Source organism: Lissotriton helveticus, chromosome 4_1 (assembly GCF_964261635.1).
Source record: "Lissotriton helveticus chromosome 4_1, aLisHel1.1, whole genome shotgun sequence".
NCBI lineage: Eukaryota > Metazoa > Chordata > Amphibia > Caudata > Salamandridae > Lissotriton > Lissotriton helveticus.
In genome coordinates this window covers 636,914,916-636,935,716 of record NC_136063.1, presented here as the reverse complement: position 1 = coordinate 636,935,716, position 20,801 = coordinate 636,914,916, and the positions used below count along the sequence as shown (strand labels likewise).

At 48.8% G+C, this 20,801-nt stretch overlaps 1 protein-coding gene across 2 annotated transcripts in view; it reads right to left on the bottom strand.

The window, feature by feature from the left end:
- NSMAF (neutral sphingomyelinase activation associated factor) overlaps positions 1-10,253 on the bottom strand; it is a 610,455-nt gene extending 600,202 nt beyond the window's left edge. The window contains exon 1 of one of the 2 annotated variants that reach the window (XM_078687269.1): positions 9,904-10,253. In XM_078687269.1, the coding sequence (XP_078543395.1) occupies positions 9,904-9,950 (47 nt within the window). In that variant the 5' untranslated portion in view covers positions 9,951-10,253. The remainder of the gene's footprint in view (positions 1-9,903) is intronic. The other variant, XM_078687268.1, reaches the window with a different exon arrangement.
- Positions 10,254-20,801: the final 10,548 nt, after the last annotated feature.

Below are 20,801 nucleotides of genomic sequence, written 5' to 3'. Positions count from 1 at the left end.
ATGTATCCAACTTTTGCACTTTTAAGGTCATACTGACCGAAATAAAGTTTTTATTGAATTGACTTTTGAAATGTAAAATTATTGTTCAGCCATTCCAATGAAAGCACTGGCGGAAGAAGGATACTTCAAAACAACCAACAGCACGACTCCAAGACTTAAATACTTCATTGCTCTGAGCCAAGCTGAGCTTTACAATGTCTCAAGCCAATGGCACAGCTGAGACAAGTAAGATAATGGTTTGATACAAAGCCCACTCTGTGTTTATTAAGCACAACAAGTTATCAAGATCTAAAAATTGGACAGTGAACACAAAAACAGCATGCAAAGCAATGAACTAAGAACTTTATGCTTTTATGTTGGTTGCTTGTGAAAAAATGCGTGATGCCACCTAGGACCGTCTGAAAAACCCGGTAGAGTTAGATGAAAAGAGCAATCAGTGGGGAAGAAAAACGAATAGAGTTTGGTAATAGAATAAATGTACTCAAAAGGCTTATACCATATAGGCTGACAAAAGGGGTGTAGAATACCTATCGCCTGATGAAGTTTTCATGTTTATTTTGTTGCCTGAAAAGTAGGCTTGCCCCCCAGCAAAACAAGCCCTTAAAAAATGCAAGTTAACAAGGCTAGAGTGAGATTATGGCTCTCTGCTGCTAACGCAGAATGTGCAGCCATATGCATGAGATAGTCGAAATGGTATTTAAATTTCACCAATACACAGCCTTTACTGTTCGAGCTTGCAATTGCTGACAGTTGTTCCAATCTAAATACATGTACACATATTTACAAAATGCAACCATCATTTTGTGGCTATTTATCACAATCCGAGAGTGTTCTTTATTATATGCAAATATTTACACAAAGAAGGAACATTTGTGGTTTTATAAAACAAGGTACAAAAAAAAAAAAGGGGGGCCACAACAGACAGTTTTGTTATGTTATGAAGTAACTTGTTTGCTTTCAAACTGAAAGGTACCGCTGAGTAGTTGCAATTTGAGAAAGAAATGGACGAAGGTTACATATTTTGTTGCAAAACTACTGTGCACTTTTTAAGGGCTAAATGTAAAAACCATTTCTCTAAGGCATCATCTAACAGAAAAGGTTTCATGAATGCCAATATTTAAAACAAACTTTAGTAAGGCCCACAAGTGTGTGACCTTGGCAAACTGGTGTAAAGCTTTTTGGTTCTATTTTTTTACTACAAACATATCAAGCAAAAATCAGAAGAATGTGTGCTTTCGCCTAAAGGTGGGAAAAATATGCTTGCAATCAAAATCTTAATAGACCTCACATATTAAATGTGATTACAGTGTTGCTGCTTCCTAGCCGAGAGTTGTACTGAGATGAGGTAAAGAACCCCATTTTAGGTTTAAAGCAAGTCACGGGAAAATTGGATTCTTGCTGGTGCAAAGAAAGGGCCCAATTGGCCAACCTTAAGACATAACTTAAGCAAAAACGGGTGACAAAAATGATAAAGAATAGAAAGAAAAAAGCACTGGCAAAGTAACGTTTAAGTTCAGCAGTGGCCTGTACTTACTTTTTCGGGAAAGTGAACAAGTGATCAAGTAAAATGGCTTTCATGTACAATGTGAGAGACCTACTACCATGGGGGGCTGACCGTTTGCCCCATGCTATATGCAATGGTAGGTAAAAGCAAAAAGTGAATGACAGTTCAATATTTGGCTTATGGAAGAAGGCTGATCCACAGAATTTCTAAAAATCTTTGCACGTGCAAGCCAAACTCAGACATGCTGCAACATTTTCACTTGATATAGCTTTGTAGAATTTACCAAACATTAATGTCGTAATTAACCTACCACTAGTAATTAGCACTCATTAGCAGCAAAGAAGGGATGTGGCACAGTGAGAGGAAGTACACAATTTGGTCAAATTGAGACTGTTTGATCTTCTGTTGGCTACCATGAATTTGATCACAAATTGGATCTGAGGCTATTTACAGTAACATTTTGTAAAATGGAGTGAATGTATAAAAGTATATTTGCCAAGGCAATTCACAAGACACTTCCTCACAACCTAAAGTAAGAAAAAGTAATGTTACAGTTGGGGCAATGATATAATCTTAACTCTGCTAAAATCAGATTGCGGACATATTCAGGGTCATTCTGGGATAAGAAAACAAACCTAAACAGAATACATTCACAAACCGAGTCTCTGCACACACACACACACACACACACACACACACACACACATACAAAGACAGAGTCTGTGGATGTTCCAATATCAGACATAAATAAAGCCCTGGTGAGTCCGAAAGGTGACATCAGCCTTGATGGAATCCAAACCGACAAACTAGTATGGGCCCCGGCACAATCAGAAAGGCAGCTATCAGACTTCTGAAATAATGGGAACAATGCTGTAATTTATCACCTCAATGTACTGCACGAAATGGGATAAATAGATTTCTGAGGCATTTTGTCCCTGGGACAAACTGGTGTTTTAAAAAATAAAAAACCTTGCCCCTCAGTAGTGCATATAGTATACCCAACAGTAAGCATCTAAGTGGCTAGACAGGAAGAAGGAAGCAGAAGAGGCAAGGCAGGGGAAGGGCAGGGTCACAGTGTCATAAAAGGGAGAGTACCAATGGCAGTAGACAATAATAGCGCAGTAGCAGGGTTTTGGCTTTTCCGGCCTGTGGCGGTTGTTTGTGGTAGTTTTCTGTGGCGACAGTTGCGGCGTTTGGTGATGGCTCACGAGGATTTTCGAGTGTTGGAAGCCATCCGCCTGCTTAGCGAGGCAGGGAGGATGGACTTGCTGGTTGGCCCCCAGGGTGGAGTGCACCCTGCGAGGCGCGCGTCCGCCGGGGTAGCGGCGGATGTTATGGCGTGTTCGCCGCCGCGTAAGGCGGCACGTAGCCAGGTAAGGTCGCAGGGCCGCGATGAGGCGGGGGCTCGGCCCTGCGTGTGGTGCCAGGGAATCTGAGTGGCGGGGGTCTGGGCGGCAAAGCAGGGCGGCTGGGGATCACTGCCGGTTGGTCCCCGCCGTCAGCTTACCGTGGAGTGCAGGTGGGAGGGGCCCGGGGCCGCGTAGCGCTCGATGTAGAGGAGCGGCGTGGGAGCGCTGCCGGCGGCTCCCCGCCACCCACAGGAATGCCAGAACCCCGCCTCGGCACTGCGGGCGTGGCTGAGCGAGGGGGCCGGGCGGGCCGTGGAGGAGGCAAGAGGACTGCTCGGGCCTCCGAGCAAGTGACAGGAGGCCCAAGCGCGGGAGGGAAGAGTGTGGTGGGGGGCGAGGGGGGGGGGAGGCCTCCTCCCCGCAGCGCTATCGCTTGCAGTCTGGCTGCCCTCGTAGCACAGGGCGGCAGTGACAGGGTCTGGGGACCCCCGGAGGGCGGCACAGTCGCGTGAAGGGAGGGGGTGGCGGGGAGGGAAGCTGGAAGGGGACACGACGGGGGCGCAGGAGACGGAGGGAGAGCCCATCACCTCCCAAGAGGGCCAAGGTGCAGGCAGGGGCCCCGGGGAGGCAGGGGGCCCGCCAAGGAGGCGCAGGGGCTGACATGGGGGGGCACAGCTGAATGGGGGGTGGAGGAGTTTGTGGGGGATTTTGGGGGGCTCAGGAGAAGGGTCTGGTGGGGTAGAGGTCTGGGTGTCGGGGGGGCCAGGTGGAGTCTAGGGAGAGCGAGGGGGAGGTAGAGGGGATGGGGGCCCACACCCGGGAGGAGAAGGCGCGTTCTGCAACGGGGGTGGGTGGGGCTTCAAGGCGAGGAGGTGGCGGGTCTGTCCTGGCAGGTGGGGGTAGTTCGGGGTTTGCCGGGCGGGGAGATTTTTCTTCGGATGACAGGGGGGCTGGGGCAGGGGGGTTGGTTTGGAGTGATGAAGGGGAGAGTGGGAGTGAGGAAGGGGGTCGGGGTGATGATAGGGGGGCGGCGGGTAGACTAGGGGTGGGGGGCGTGGTGTTGATGGTGGCGCGGCACAGTTTGAGGGACCCAGCACACCGGACCTACCTTTTCTTTTACAATAGGATGCTTGCCGCGGGGCTCCTGACTTGGCAGGGCTGGGGACGGCCCCTCGACGCCAAGACGAAGGGAGGGTTGGGCCTCCCGCGGCATGCCCGGTACCGGCGGGGGATCCCTTCGCGGCTGGCACAAGAAGGCCCGACACGGGCTCGGTGACCCCTCCACCCACAGGGCCGCTACGGCTTGAGGACCACGGACGGAAGAGGAGCACCGCTTTCCATGTTTTTATTCATGTGGAGGGGCGAGGGATAGGTGGAGCGTGCCTAGTAGGGTGCAGTCGGCGCCGCCGGCTGGGAGAGGTTATGCACACGGAGGGGTGCAAGTAATTGCAGATGATGAGAGTTTGGAAGAGGAAGAGTTGAGGGATGGCGAGGGTGGCGGGGGTCCGCTAATGGTGTTGCTGTTTTGCAGGTGTCACGGGGTCCACGGGAATGGACGGCCCGGACATCCTATCGGGAGAGGACGGCATCCCTGGATCAGAGGGTTGAGGAGCGGAGTGCGGCGTCATTGGCAGTAGGTAACCGTGCGGCGCGCATGGTGTCTGTGGGGGTTGGGGGGGACGCCTGAGGAGGGGGAAATATGTGGTGGATATAGGAGTGGGGCCAGATGACGGGAGTGTGGAGGAAGGTGGCAGGAAGGTGGCGGTGCCGGGGAGCGCGGAGGCTGGTGGCGCAGCGAGCGGAGCGGGCGGGCCTTCTGGTAGCGCAGCGAGCGGGGCTGGCGCGGCAAACGAAGGTGGGACTACGGAGGGGGCGGCGAAGCCAGAGAGTAAGGAGCTGAAGATAAAGCGGCTGCCATACATGGGGGTCACGAAACCGCTGGGCGCTCAATTGATGTTGTCGACTAAAGAGCGCATATGGAAGGGGGAGTACGTTGAACTACTGAAGCTGTTACATTGTGAGGTACGGGCAAAGGAAGGGTCTAAAGAAGAAGAATACGAACTACAGAAGAGGCCTAAAGTGCCTCTCACGATTGAAAATTGGACGGCGGCCTTTTTAATTTTCGCCAGTGTCTATTGTGAGAAATTTCCGGAGCGGTCAGCGTCCTTGTTTAAGTACATGGACGTAATACGAAAGGCCCAGATCACAGGAGAGGGGTATGCGTGGGCTCAGTATGACGAGGAGTTCAGGGCTCGGATGGCGTGGGACCCGGAGGCGAGGTGGGGCAAGTTGGACTCCGATCTCTGGCAGAACACGATGGGGCTGACCGAGTCGTGGAAAACGATATATAATGGGCAACCCGCTCGCCGTACATATCAGCCCTTTCAGGGCCGCCCCACCCGTGGAGGGGTGGGGGCAGGATCTAAATCTCAGTCGGGGTCTGTGGGGGCCTGCTGGGCTGACAAGAAAGGGGCTTGCGCTAGGGAACACTGCCGGTTTAAGCATGAGTGTTCCAGTTGCGGGAAGTTCGGTCACCCCGTGGTCCGTTGCTGGGGGACGTCAGGGCAGCCGCATGGGTCACAAGGGCAGGCTGGGGGAGTGCGATCAGGGAGCACACAGCAACCTGGAGGCGGTAGAGGAGGTAAGGGGTCTGGACCGAAGGGCTCATACTCCAGTTAAGGTGGACCGTTTAGTTGCGGCCCTTCATGGTTACCCGGACAAGGGGGGCCGTGGAGCGGGGTTACGGACCGGGTTTTTGGAAGGCTTTCGGTTGGGCTATGAGGGGCCACGGCGGAGGAGATGGGCTGATAATTTGAGGTTGGCCAGGGAGCACCCGGAGGTAGTGCAGGAGAAGTTGGATAAAGAAGTCAGTGAGGGCCGCGGGGCCTTTCGACGACTGGCCGTTGGAGGACTTGATTGTGTCCCCTATTGGGGTGGTGCTCAAGAAGGAGGCGGGGCAGTTTCGCCTCATTCAGCACTTGTCATGGCCTGAAGGCGGTTCGGTCAACGACTACATTGATGAGAGGGAGGCTGCGGTATCGTACTTGTCCGTTGACGCTGCCGTGGTCCTGGTGGTGGCTGCGAGCGCACCGGCGTAAATGGCAAAGTGCGACGTCAAATCGGCTTTCCGGCTGCTTCCGGCTCACCCAGACGATTGGGGCCTACTGGGGATCCAGTTTTGCGGCCGCTGGTATGTGGACAAGGCCTTGCCGATGGGCTGTTCGATGTCATGTGCACTTTTTGAGTGTTTTAGTACGTTCCTGCAGTGTTTTTTGACAGAACAGACGGGTCACCAAGGAGTTACTCACTAACTGGATGACTTCTTTTTGTTGGGGCCCCAGACTCAGCAGACTGCCAGGTGGCGCTGGACAGGTTTCAGGAGCTCATGGGGTACCTGGGAGTGCCATTGGCACTGGAGAAGACAGTGGGACCAGGCACGGCGCTGTCATTCTTGGGTATTGAGCTGGACTTGGGGACCATGGAGGCCCGATTACCAGTGGAAAAGAAGCAGCAGATGCTGGGGCTGCTGGAGGTCATGTTGGTAAGGACAAAAGTCACGGTTTTGGAGATACAGGTGCTGTTGGGGCACCTTAATTTTGCTTGCAGAGTGGTGCGGGTAGGGCGGACGTTCTGCCGGAGGTTGGGCAGGGCCTTGGCGGGGAGGAGGCCTCCACATCACTATGTGCGGCTGTCTGCGGGTGTTCGCGAGGATTTGCGGATGTCGCAGTTTTTTCTGCAACATTTTAACGGAGTCCCTATGCAGAGAGGGGAGGACATGGTCTGGGATGTTCAGATCTTTTCAGACGCGGCTGGAAGTGACGGCTTCGGGCTGTACTGGTAGGGGCGTTAGTGTGCGGAAAAGTGGCCCCCGGAGTGGGCGGGGGGTGGCAGGAGCATTGCGTTCTTGGAACTTTTCCTGTTGGTGGTGGCGATCACGCTGTGGGGGGAGGTGTTGGCCCACAGGCGTGTGACTTTCAATGTGGACAACATGGGGGTGTTGCAAGTGGTCAATCGCCAATCCGCCAGAGACGAGCAGGTGCTGAAGCTTTTAAGGGTGTTTGTATTGGGTTGCCTGCGTAATGACATTGCTTTTCGCGCGGTCCACGTTCCGGGCTTAATAATGACATTGCGGATGCTTTATCTCGTTCACAGTTGCAGAGATTCCGTGGGTTAGCCAAGGACACGGATCGGGACCCGACAGGCATGCCCCCGCAGCTGTGGGACGTCGGCAACACAGGATGTTGCAGCTGGTTCTAGGGTCTTTGGCAAAATCGACACGGACCACGTATGTGTCTGCATGGGGGGAGTTTGTGGTGTCCGGGGCGTGTTGTCGGGCTCTGGGGTGGGAGAGAATAGAGGATGTGGTACAGTTTATACTGTAAATGATAGACAAGGGCCTCACGCAGGTCACTATAGCGGGCAAGTTAGCCGGGATTGCCTTTATGGGCAAACTCTTGTGGGGGTACGCCCCGTCTGCAGGTGAGCTCGGGTCACGGCTGTTGGAGGGTTGGGCCCGGGAGTGTGGGAGTTCCGGTCGGGTTCGTCTCCCTTTATCGGGGGCGTTGTTGGGGAGAATCGTGGAGGCCTTGTCGGCGGTCTGCCGGGATGGGAGAGAGGCTTGCTTGTTCGCTACCCTGATGACATGGATGTTCGCAGGTGCGTTCCGGGTGTCTGAATTACTGGGGGTGCGGTCGGGTACTGGTTTGCGGTGGTCGGAGGTGTCTTGGGGGGGGGGGGGTGAGTAGTACGTTTGTGGCTGCGGAAGTCCAAGACAGACCAGAGAAGTGTTGGCGGGTGGGTACAAGTGACGTGGGGGTGGTGTGCCCGGTTCGGTGGGGGTTGAGATGGCGGGCAGTTGGTTTGGAAGAAGGGTTGGTTTTGTGTCACGCGGACGGGAGAGGCGCGACGGGATCGCAGTTGTTGGCCGTGTTGCGGAAGACGTTGGAGCCGCTGGGGATGGATGGGAGTAAATTTGGGACGCACTCGTTTCGCATTGGCGCGGGGTCAGAAGCGCATAGAAGGGGATGGGGGCGAGAGGACATCATGTCCTCTCCACCAATTGTTACAAGCGTTATGTACGATGAGCCTCAATGCTAGCACGGTGTTTTGGGTGGCCCATGCTGGACTTCTGTTTCTCGTTTCAGGTTCTGTGGCTGGTCCCCTCGCCCCTGACATGACTGTTTGGATAGTGGACCACTCCTTTATCAAGCGGGCTCAGTTACAGGACCAGGATAGTTATTTTGGCGAAAATCTGGGATTCATCCCTGCGGTGTTTAATGTTCATTGGTTTGGGAGAGTGGGGAATGCGCTGGAAGGAGTTGGTTGGGACACTGAATGGGCTGTTGGTCGGGGGGCAGGTGCCCTGATGTGTTGGTGCTCCATTTGGGAGAAAATGATATGGTGCAGGACACGGGTTTGGTTTTAATGAGGGCCATAAAGAGGGATTTGGAGGAAATCAGGAGGAGGTGGTCGGGTTGTTCGGTTGTGTGGACCGAGTTTGTTCCGCGGCAGGTTTGGAGAAGGGCATTGAAGCCACAGGCAGTGGATAAAGCCAGACGTAAGATCAATGTAGAGATGGTTCGCTTTTGTAGGCACTTGGGGTTTGCATCGGGACCTGCGATACGACGCACCGGAATTGTTTAGAGGCGACGGGGTCCACCTCTCACGTTTGAGAATAGATTTGTATCTCTTAGAATTGCGGGAAGTTTTGTCCAGAATGTTGGGGGTGCGTCGGGAGTGAAGGGTTGAGGGGAGAAGGCACCAGGGCACAGGTTCTTGGGGGATTGGGAATGTTAGGTGAGAAGATTGTGTATTATTTAACTCCTTCCATGCTCATGACGGAGCCGCTCCGTCATGAGCCTCGGTTGAGCTGTGCTCATGACGGAGCGGTTCCGTCATGGCCCGCTTGGCGCGCCTGCGCTGGACGTTCCATTGAGCGGGCGGGGCCATGACGGAACCGCTCCGTCATGAGCACAGCGCAACCGCGGCTCGTGACGGAGCGGCTCCGTCACGAGCATGCGAGCGCCGCTCGGCCCCCCCTAGCGCTGCGTTGGAATTGCCGCCGCAGCGAAGGGGTTAATGTATTGTAAGTTACATATTGTATGATGCAGGGTGGGGGTTTTTATCATGTGGGGATCGTAGGGGTGGGGGGAGGAAATCTCAAAGGGGGTTAGGTAACTCGACGTTTATAGAGGTTTTAGTTTTGTAAGGCGAATTGCCAGTTTTAATAAAGTGTGATGTGCACCTGTTTCAATAAAGTGGCCGTTTACACACACAAATGGTTGTCGGTGTTGCTTGCCCCTCTTTCCTCCCTCCCAATGTAGATTTGAGGACACAGCATTGACTTGGTTAACATGTTGGTGAAACTCAAGCAGAACCTATTTCATACTCTAACAAAATAAAGTAAAGCTAGCTGCCAACTACATCTCGTAACAGGCAAATAGCTTTCAGGCATGCCCGATTTTCTGATACCAGCACTAAGCAGGCTGGGAGCTGTAGGACCAGTTATGGTCAGAAGCGCGGAACTACCACTACCAGCATGCTAGCCGTTCCAATAAAAACAAAAAAACACGCAGTCATAAAGTCACTTTCGTGACATGAGGCCATCGTACAACTATGAATAAATGGGGGTCTCTTTAGAGGGCTAATGTATGTGGCTTCCCAACAAGGCTATTTCCGTAAACACCAGCGTTCGTTGCGTTTTATCCCGGGCCTTAAGATCCGACTCTCTCACAAGTACGTAAACGTTAGTGCCCCCAGGCAGGGCACGGAGGGAGGTAGGGCTGGTTGCAGCCCCAGCAGCCCGAGTGAAGCAGGGGGAGCGCAGGTACGCTGCCAGGGGCGAGCAGTGGGCCTTAAACGCACCGTTCCCTGCAACACAATACCAGCTGTCAGCTGCCCGCTGAGGTACACGAGCAGGCACGCTGTAAACAAGGAGCCCGGAAGACGCGCCGAACAGTGCCGCCTTCCTACGCTCCAGCTCCTGGCCCGGGCGCCGTCATGCAAGACCTCCCCCCGTCCACGTACCCCCAGTTTAACGGGGTCACGCACCTTTCCTTGGCGTAGCGTTGCTCCCGGCTCCGCTGCAGGAAGGCCATCGGGATGCGAGTTCAGACAGCCCCGCCGCGTCCGCCAGGAGTCACGCGGAGCGCCGCCTCCTTTGAACAAGCCGGCCGGGCAACGTGATCTGGAGACGCCGCAGCAGCCCAGCTCCGGCTGCAGATACCTCGCCGGTGTGAGTGGCCCGGCGCGAGTGTATTGTTGCTGGCTGCTCACATTACGCAGCACCGGAGAAGGGTTGTCTGCTGTTGTAGTGGGCTCAGCGCAAAGAAAGAAAGAAATGTGACTCGAGTGTTTCCTTGTCATAAAGTTTGCAGCCGCCTACGGCTCCCTTGACCTCTTCTGTCCTCCCCGGAAGGGGGAGGATGTTGTTTAATTTTTTTGCATATTGTGTTGGGCAAAACGGCCGATGTAAAAACCCGTCATTGCTTTCGATTGCTGGATTATTCATAACCAGTAATACTTCTTGCATATATAATTGGTATGCGTTGGCAAGAACAATTATGTGCGGAATGCCTCTACATTATAACACATCAGTGATCTAGGTTCTAAAGGCAGTTTAAGCGCTGGCCGCTTGTGACGTCTTCAGCTTCTCGTTGGATGACAGATTTAAAACGCTTGTGCTGCTGAGCCCTTATTTCAACTGCACATGCTGACGTTTAAACATGTTTTATTTTTACACACGAAACACACCTATTAAATAAACATACTTTCTTTTTTGTCACACAATGGTGATTTTTTATTTGAATACATGTTTATTAGGGTTTCAATTGACAAAAACAAACATTAATGAACAGCCCCATCCGCGACCTCCAAAATCACCCAGCCAGCGGCCCCCACCAAGATGGGATTTATTCAGCTGGATATCAACGGTCCCGTCCGTCAGATCGGTTCTCCCCTATTTTTTCTGCTCTGGCTTGACAGCACAGCTGTTGCCAGCAGCCAGACAATTATGTGAGCGTCACTGGATAGGAGGTTTGGCTCCGCCCCCGTATTGGGAGTCGTGAGTACATGTTTTGATTGTGCAGAAGCACTTTTTTTTTTGTAGAAGTACACAACTGTGATAATTTTATTTATTCAGCTGGCTGAGCTTGAACTTTCAGGCGGACGCAGATGTCAATGGAATATAATTTATGTTGTTTTTCCCCTGACAGCAGGCAGCACAGATGGAAATCAATATTCAAGTCCTACACCAAAGGTCAAACAACTAGGTTTACCTAGGGGCGCTCTTTCTACGTACATAAGCATGAGTTGGAGCATAAGTAGTTTACAGCTTCTGATTGGGAAGTGAACACAGCTCCACTCGTAGAGTTTTCAGAGTTTTTCCACACACCGTGTTACCCGTAGCTTGTGGAGTTCTGAAAAACTCTGCTTTGTCGAGCAGAGTTTTTTCCTTGCTCGCGTTCGTCAATGTTAAGATGGCGAGTGTGAGATATAAAAATCCACCTCCCTGCGAGATTTTTCCTCGTTCGCAATCGTCAAAATCAAGTTGACAAGCGTGGAAAATCAACCTCCCGGTGAGATTTCTCAACGCAGACGGTCAGATTTGTCATTGCGAGTGGTCCCATATGCTTACGACCGCTCGCATTGAGAAACCGTCCATTCGCATTGAGAAAGCTGCCGCTCGTGTAAAAATCTACTCGAGCGGCAGAAAGGAAGCAGCTCCCGCTTGTGCAGAACATGGTGCCGTTCACAATGATTGCACAGTGCGGACAAGCACCTCGCACTCAAGATCGCAGCAAACAGCATTTATCTAACGCACTCCACTGCTAGCGGAGCTCCGTGGACCGCAGTAGAGGTTTTTTTGTATTTTTTGGGAACTCTGCGAAGTCCTCCTAGGTTTACTTCTGATAACTTATCCTGGGATATCAGCTGTATGCATAGAAGGATGGGCATTAGATCACAACTTACCACAAATTACGTTTACATTAATGCAAGACCACAGGAAAAAGGGCAATGACAGAAAAACTAAGCCAAACATTCATTCACACAAAAGCAGACAACAAAGACACATATCATACTGATAGTGGATTTTATGAGTTCAATATGTTTATTTGAGAAAACAAGTGTATAGGTGGTGGCTATGCCAATCCACAAAAAGATACTATCGTGCGGAAATATAAAGAAAACAGTAGAAATAAAAATACTAATGGATCCATGGACATAAAAGTAGACAGCATAGACGCAGATATCATACTGATAGGGGATTTTTTGAGTTCAATATGTTTATTTGAGAATACAAGTGTACAGGTGATGGTCATGCCAATCCACAAAAAGATACTATTGTGTGGAAATATAAAAAAAGCCCAGTAGAAATAAGAATACAAATGGACCCAGCGAGAATGTTGGAAAGGCATCGTAAGAAGGTCAACTACGGAAAGGAAAGAAGAAAGGAAACAAACAGAGAGAAAATGTTGTACTACTTTTACAATGGGTTATTTTACACTCCAGCTCGTTTTATTTGAATTCAAGCTGCTCAAACAATATACTTTTTGGCATTGTAATTCCCTTTCTGGCTCCTACGTTCATATGTTTTTTCTCTGTTCTAACATAGCTAATTTTGGGATTCAGGTATGGGCTAGAATTGTACCAATTACTGGAATATATGTATCATTTGCTTTCAATAAAATATTTCTTGGTGGATACATTTCATATGGTCAGAATTGAGAGTAAATTCATAGACCTCGTATTAGCCATTGGTTTACAGTTGATTACATTCAACTTGAAATGTACAGACTATCTCAACATGCAACAATGGTGAAATTTAGTATGTCATTACAATGGACTAGATAGACATAATCTACATTCTTTTTCCATTGTTTGTTAGACATGATATTCTATGGTCACCTCTTACTACTTATCTTTACAGTGCTGCAATTTCTTATGCTCCTTGACCTCTACTAATGATTCTTGTGTTGTGTTTACTATAATATTATTGCAGTTTCTGTCATTTATAGTATTGTAATGACATCAGAATTTTATAGATATTGTTATGTGAAGGTTATTCAGCTTCATTAACTTTTGCATTGCAGCAGTACTGAGAGTCCTAAATGGCTGATTCTCGGATGACATTCCACCCTCGTGGACAAGGAAAATAGAGAACTGTGTTTCTTACTTAGCCGATATGTTGGCAAATGTCTCCCTATTTAGTTACATCCAACAGTTTAGAATAGAGCAATGACCAGAAAGTGATCATCAACTGCAGATTATCAAGTTGACCATGAGGACTCCAATGCTCCTTATGTCAAAAATATTGTTGGCAGAAGCTCACACTGTGAACATGAAGAGACTAGGCAGGGATGAGAATCCACCAGAAATTCTCGACTACTGCATATTTTTTCACACAAGGTATATTGGAGGAAGAGCCTCAACTGCTAACTGGGAGACCTTCACAGAACACATCACACTAAAATACACTTACAAGTACCGAAAAGGGGCAGCACTGTGGGGACACGAGTGGAAAAAGTGGTGCACCCTGGAACTACTACACATTAAAAAGCCTTAAACAGTTACAAATCTCTCTTCAAAACGGTTACTTGAAAATGACAGTGAACCTACATAAGAAACACATTATAAAGGAGCTATGAATAGTTAAGAAAGCATGTTATGAGAAATTCTGGGCCAACTTTATCTGCACCTGGAGGCGCTAGGGGGCGCACAGCGGGATGGTTGCCTGATGCGACAGCTCCGCCGGGCAGACACCAGCCTTGCATGTTTTAAGATGTTAAACAGATGCCAAATCGTATTCTAAGAAGAGAATATGTGATGGGAAACCTTCAGGAGATAAAGGACGTGTTTGCACTGCTTCGCTGGCAGTGAATCCTGGTGAAAAACATCGCTGCAACCTGAGACGGATGGAGGGTAGGATGGCGGCCGCCGCAGCTGAACTGCCTGGAAAGTACAGCAGCGCTGTGAAAACGGGACGCCCGGTGCCACCAGCCAATCCATAAAAGTAAAATCGGGCATCGGTAGTTCAGCCGGAAGACTTTCATGTCCAAGTAAGTGGAGGTGATAACGTTGCACCAGAAACTGTCCGCGAGCACTGACAGGCTTCAGATAACAAAATGGCGGCGCCCGTATCCTTGTCTGGCTGCTGAAGCGGTTCGCGGGGAATGCGGGGATCATTGCCTGCAGAAGTGGACCTGCTGACATAGCAATAACGTGACTCCGGCACAGCAGCGATCCAAGAAGAGAGGTAGGGGCACAGTTAAGGACACGATTGCATTGCTGACACCGCCTGATTGAATGCTGGGGCTGCCGGGGAATAGCGTATGTAAGATGGCGGACATTGGCTGTTCCGAGTTATGAGGAGATGATCAGAGGTGGTGAGAGATGGCGCGTAGCTGGCGCTCCTGAGGCTATGCAGACACCTCCTAAGACATTGTGGCAAGAACCAATGACAGGTTTAGGTGGACATGCGGGCAATATTACTCCTGAGGTGGCATGAAGACCGACTGTGATGGATATCATTGGCTGATCGTTCACTTACTGGCCCCATAACACACTGTACGCGTTTCCCGACACAGCGCCTGTATGTAAGCGGTATGTGGATAACGGAGGTGGAACTGAGGTGGGAGTCTCTCGCCGCCTTATTGCTACAACATACAGCAGGGGACGTGGTGTCATTGGTGAACACGTGGAGAATGATACGGTGCACGCCACTACCAGTTACAGCCCAGCTGCGTCGGCCATTTTGAGTGCTAATAACGACTAGAACATACTGCTCTAATGCGGGCTCACTGCCTTTTGTAGGACGAGGCCGACTGTCACTGCCTGATATATAGGCACTCTTTCTTCACGGGCTAGACGGCCAAGCCATAAGATAACTGTAGGACGCCGCGTGATACCCTCAGCTTGGAATCTGAGCTTTGCGTGGTTTATGTGTGGACGCAAGTGCCTGCTACTCCAACGACGTGAGGTGTCTACAATTGAACCAACAGTTATCGTGATCTGCATAACAGTACAAATGGGTAAGCCAGATAAGCAGCAATCAAAGCTTATTATTGAATCGCGGAGAGCACTGAAAGGCCAGGCTGGGCAATTGGAGGACGAATCCGAAACGGAAACCACTACCGAGAACAGTATGGAACTCATCCTCAAAGCGATACAAACCAACTTACAAGATATCAATGGGAAACTCGATCTTCTAACGGGTCGGATGGACAGCATGGCTGCGAAAATGGACAAGCAGGGGGAGCGGTTGGAGACCGCTGAAAATCGCAATTCGGCGGTTGAAGACGAAGCACATGCAACGGCAGGCAAATGTACGGGCATGGAAAAAGTCCTCGAGGTAATCAAGGCAAAGGCGGAGGAGTTGGTGGCCCGTTCCCGCCGGAATAATGTAAGGATAGCGGGACTTCCTGAATCAACAAATACAGGCCGCATGGAATCATATGTTGAGTAGCTATGCAAAGACGTCTTTGGAGAGAGCGCATTGTCACCAATTTTCATAATTGAGAGGGCACATCGATCCCTTGCACTGAAACTGCCACCGGGTACCACACCGAGGCCCACTGTAGCTCGTGTGTTGAACTATCGGGATCGTGACAACATCCTTCAGCTCGCACGGGAAAAAGGTCAGATTCATCATCAAGGGAACAAGCTGGAATTTTATCCATATTATACCATCGCAGTACAACAGGCAAGACAAGAGTTCACTACGGTCAAAGATAAATTGCAGGAATTACAGATAAACTACGCCATGCTCTATCCCGCACGCCTAAAGGTGACCTGGGAAGAGAAGACGGTAATTCTCACCAATCCTAAGGCGGCTCAGGATTTCATAAAAAAAAATAACAAGCAAAGGCAAGAAAGCGAACAGAAAAGAACAGCAGCAAAACTCTGATTGACGGTAAGGTACTGGAATGATGACTGAGTGCAGCGACTGCAGCGACATCCAGCTGTGTTGTACAATGACCGAGTATATCTAGCATGAGTAAGACGGTTTGATTGCCGATTGTAGTGCAATCTGAGAATCCATGGCTGAGTCTGGTCGTATGTTTTTACACTCGGATGAATGCAAGGATAGGCCGAACTATTATGCAAAATGGGTTACGGTGATGATGGGCGAATATATAACGGCTATACCATGCACAAGTGCTACAGCAGCCGAACATTAGAACTGCGATGGAACTACTCCAGTAGTTGTTGATTGTCTATTGTACTGGTTGCTGACAGCAGGCAGCAGGGCTGACAGAGGAAAGTCCAGTTAGCTGTTGCACACTTAATGAGACATACTTTAACACCGAACTGATAGTTGATCGAGTCACTGCACTATGTCCTAGGAACTCTATGATGTACGGCTAACTTTGCTCATGTTTGTGAAATTGCCAACACCTAGGATGTCAAATCATGAGGAGATGGATGGGATAAAACAATAGGGTATTGTGGGTTATCGTTTTTTCTGTTGCTGATTTGATATTGGCGCTGATGTTCTAGGCCAATGCACCTGAAAGACAGATATTTACTTGTCTAGATTAGTGGGAAATAGATATAGCTTTATTACAAGAGACTCCCATAGCACCGAACACGCATAAAACTATAGGTGCGTGATGGGCGGAAACGACACATGGCGCTAATTACTCGTCATACTCCAGAGGGGCCATGACGCTAGTGAGGAAGGGTGTGAATTTTAAAGTGACTCGAACTATCCCAATGGGAGGTATGTTATACTAACAGGGATATTGAGGGGGCAGCAGATAATGCTAGCTAATGTATATGGTCCCAACGTGGATTCCCCGGAATTTTTTCATGAACTTTGGAATCATAGAAATGGGCTCAGTGATACCAACGTATTGTGGGGGGGAGACCCTAATGTTGCGTTAAAAGATCGCATGGACCGATCAGTGACCTCCACGGAACCACACAGAAAGGCACGTGCGAAAGTTCTGGATATAATGGAGGAACTACTATTGAGGGATCTCTGGAGGGAGAGACATCCAGACGCAACAGGGGCAACACACATTAATATGGAACATTGTAGCTGGTCCCGAATAGATTATTGGTTGTGGTCAGATAACATTTTACTATGGACAGAGAACCTGAAAACACTGCCTAGAACCATCTCGGATCACAATCTGGTCTTGTTATCACTCCCGATACCGCACTACTCCCCCCCTCCATACAGCTGGAGATTTAACGCCAAAGCACTTACAGACACCTTATATGCAGACACCATAGCCACGGCCATAAAGGATTACTTCCAGTTAAATGAGTCGACGGTTGAGGACCCGGGCATTCTGTGGGAGGCGTTTAAAGCAACTTTGAGGGGGGTCTGCATAGGTACAACGGTGGGCATATTAAGAGATATTCACAGGCAGATCGCAAGATGTGAAACCCGAATGAAAGAGCTAAAAACTAAATATGAGCAAACGCAAAATTCAGCCTTATTGGGGGAATTGAGACAGATATACACAGAACACCAAACTTACACTGAGGATGAGCTCAAATATATTTTTAAGAGACCCACTGCTAGGCAATTTGGCCAAGGGGGTAGACCGGGCAAAGTCCTGGCAGCTAAGATTTGCGAAGGGAGAGGCACTCAGGCAATCTTACAAATACGGGAGGAAGATGGCACATTGATCACACATACGGAGGGTATCCTATGAAGTTTTGTAAGTAATTATAGCGCGCTGTACAAGTCCCAGTTAACAGCGTCCCCAGAGGAAATATTTAGTTATTTGAACGATGTAGCCATTGCGTGGCTGTAAGACAACCAGAGGGAATACTTGTTGCTGCCAATAACAGTGGAGGAAGTTACGGAGATTATAAAAACACTACCTAATGGAAAAGCCCCAGGCCCAGATGGGTTTACTTGTGAATTCTATAAAACGTAAGTGGATATATTGGCCCCCCATTTGGTAGCTATATATGGCAACGCATTCGATCAGGCAGTACTGCCCCCACCGTTATGGGAGGCGATGATAATAGCCCTCCTGAAACCAACTAAAGATCCTGAAATATGTGAATCGTATCGGCCTTTATCGTTGATGAACGTCGACTCTAAGATCCTGGCTAAGATCCTAGCTGTCCGATTACAGTCACTTATGACAAATTTGGTCCTACCGGATCAGGCAGGTTTTATACCATCAAGGGCCACCTCTCACAACACGAGAACGCTCTTTGCCCTCTCCACTATTTAACGCCAACAACTAAAGCCGTGGCGGTCATGTTAGATGCCGCTAAGGCTTTTGATTCAATAGAATGGTCCTATTTGCTGACGATCCTGGAAAGGATGAGGTTTCCCCCGATGTTCATACAGTGGGTGAAGCTACTATACACAAACCCGGTAGCTAGGGTATGGGTGAATGGATATATTTCAAACATATTCACTATTGCAAGAGGAACAAGGCAGGGGTGCCCTTTATCGCCCCTGCTATTCGCACTCACACTAGAGCCTTTAGCCTGCCTCATTCGACAAAAACACAACCACTCTGCATTACCATTCCCAGCTCGACCCTTACATATATCATTATATGCAGATGATATGCTTTTGTATGTCCGAGACTCTGAGCAGAATTTGGCACTGATATTTAAGGAATACATCAAATTCGGCAGACATTCAGGCCTTCTGATAAATTGGACCAAATCATCAATTATTCCCCTGACAAATACTACTGAGCCACATGCCACGGAATTCCCTTTAGACTGACAGACTGATCCAATCAAATATCTAGGGGTATGGTACCATAGAAATCCGGAAGTGGTCATACCCACGAATTATGGGAGGGTAATAGCCACTCTGGAGGAAAAAATCAATAGATGGATATAGCTACCACTTTCCTTAGCAGACCGTATTACAATTGTGAAAATGAACATCCTCCCTAAATTTCTTTACTTATTCAATAATATTCCTATTCCACCTCCGAAAGCCTTTTTTTAAAAATATTACGACCTTAGTACTTAAACTAATCTGGGCGGGTAAACAAGCACGAATAGAGCTCAGGACACTAACACTACCCTACGATAGAGGAGGTTTTTGTGTACCAGACTTCTTCTTATATTACCTATGTGCACAGGCGCAGTATGCTGCCTACTGGTTCCGTAAGATACCTTATCTGACGCACACGGCAGTGGAAGAGGGAGATGCACTACCGGTACCCTTAACAGCCATACTAACGCATAAGAGACCACCCCTGCATGCTGAAGACATTAACACCATTGACGCTACGACACCTGCTTGGAGGAGACTAGGGCAACTAGCTCACAAGCTACCGCTTTATGCCCTTGCACTACCACCCGGAACTATCAGTTACTAGGGAGTCTGTGGGCATGGATCTACTACACCAGGTAGGAATTGACACATTTGGAGATCTATATCACGAGGGGCGATTTTGCCAATTAAAAGAATTAACATATATCAGTAATCAAACCATGTTATTCCGATTCACATATTATAGGCTACAAAGAGCCATCCAGGAATTATATCCTGACTATCCTGCTGAGCCGGCCTGCTTGAATACGCTCCAGCTCGTATTGACATCCTCAAATACTACACACTTAGTATCGAGGCTATATTCGGTAGCCCAAAAGGAAATCCCATATACCACTGCTAAAGCAATGGCGAGGTGGAACGAGGTGCTCCCAGACCCGTTAACTGAGAAGGATTGGCAAACTATATGCGCTTTAGCTAAACTGCTTACATCGAATGGTAACCTGCGACTTTTACACTTCAAATATCTACACCAAACATATTACACACCGGTAAAACTACATAGATATGGGTTACGTGAAGAAACGAGATGCAAGTGGTGTGGGATAGAAGAGGCGAATTTTATTCATCTTGCCTGGAATTGTGTGAAGATAAGTGAATACTGGGAAAAGGTAACAACTGTGATTAAGGATATGGTGGGAACAGAGATTGGCTGCTCTATAAAAACCTGTCTACTGGGTCTCCTAACGAATGTGAAAGCGGAGAAACGTACATTGTGCAATTTCGTTATTGTTAGCAAAACGTCAAATATCACAGTGCTGGTGTGGTGCGAATGTCTCTAGCATTGAACAATGGCTGCGTGACATGACTCATTGTAGAGAGACATTATTAACGTATGAAGAAGAACTACCGGCCAGGTCACGTCCAAAAGACTACTGGAGGTTCTTTACTGATTTTGTGCGGGACACTGAAATGAATGTACCATTGTAATTACCAATGTCTCTTTCTCCTACTCCACAGTGAACGGACATTATTGATTACCCTTTAATGAACTCTGTTTTAATTATATACATGTAATAATTACACATGGATGATGAATGCAGAAATGTAATGACCTGAGTTCTATTGACTGGTTGAACTATTATCTTTGTTTTTGATGATGAGATTTAAAAAAAAAAAACTTTATCTGCACCTACAAAAGTAAATGGTTAATATAAAAGGGTATGGGCCTCATAAGACAAACAATGCAGACATTAGTGAACAGGAATGGGTGAATTTGGTAACAAACCATCTCGCGACCAGAGGTCCTGACCAGACTATGTAAAGTCCAAATACACAGAAAACTCTAAAAACTTCGGACTTCCAAACGCCTGTCTGCAAGGCAGGCATCTAATGAAGGCTAAACACTCTACCTAGCCAAGTAAAGGCGGTTCTAATTGTAATGTATTTGATGTCACTCGCTTTCTCTCTCACTCCCCCAATTCACACAAAGCGCACCCTACTATTTCTCCTTGACTTTCCCCACCTCGTGGGGCACTTGATATAATACTCTGTCCCAGATTTATTCTGATGCTTAATATGATTAAATAATATTGAACAGTTTATTGTGTTGTGTAATTTGAATTAATGCCGGCGGACATTTAATTACGTGTTTTCTGAATTGTAAGACTGGGACTACCCCCTTTCTGTACTGTATTCTGCCCAGGACTTGTCTGGGTTTACCCTTTTTGTGTAACTC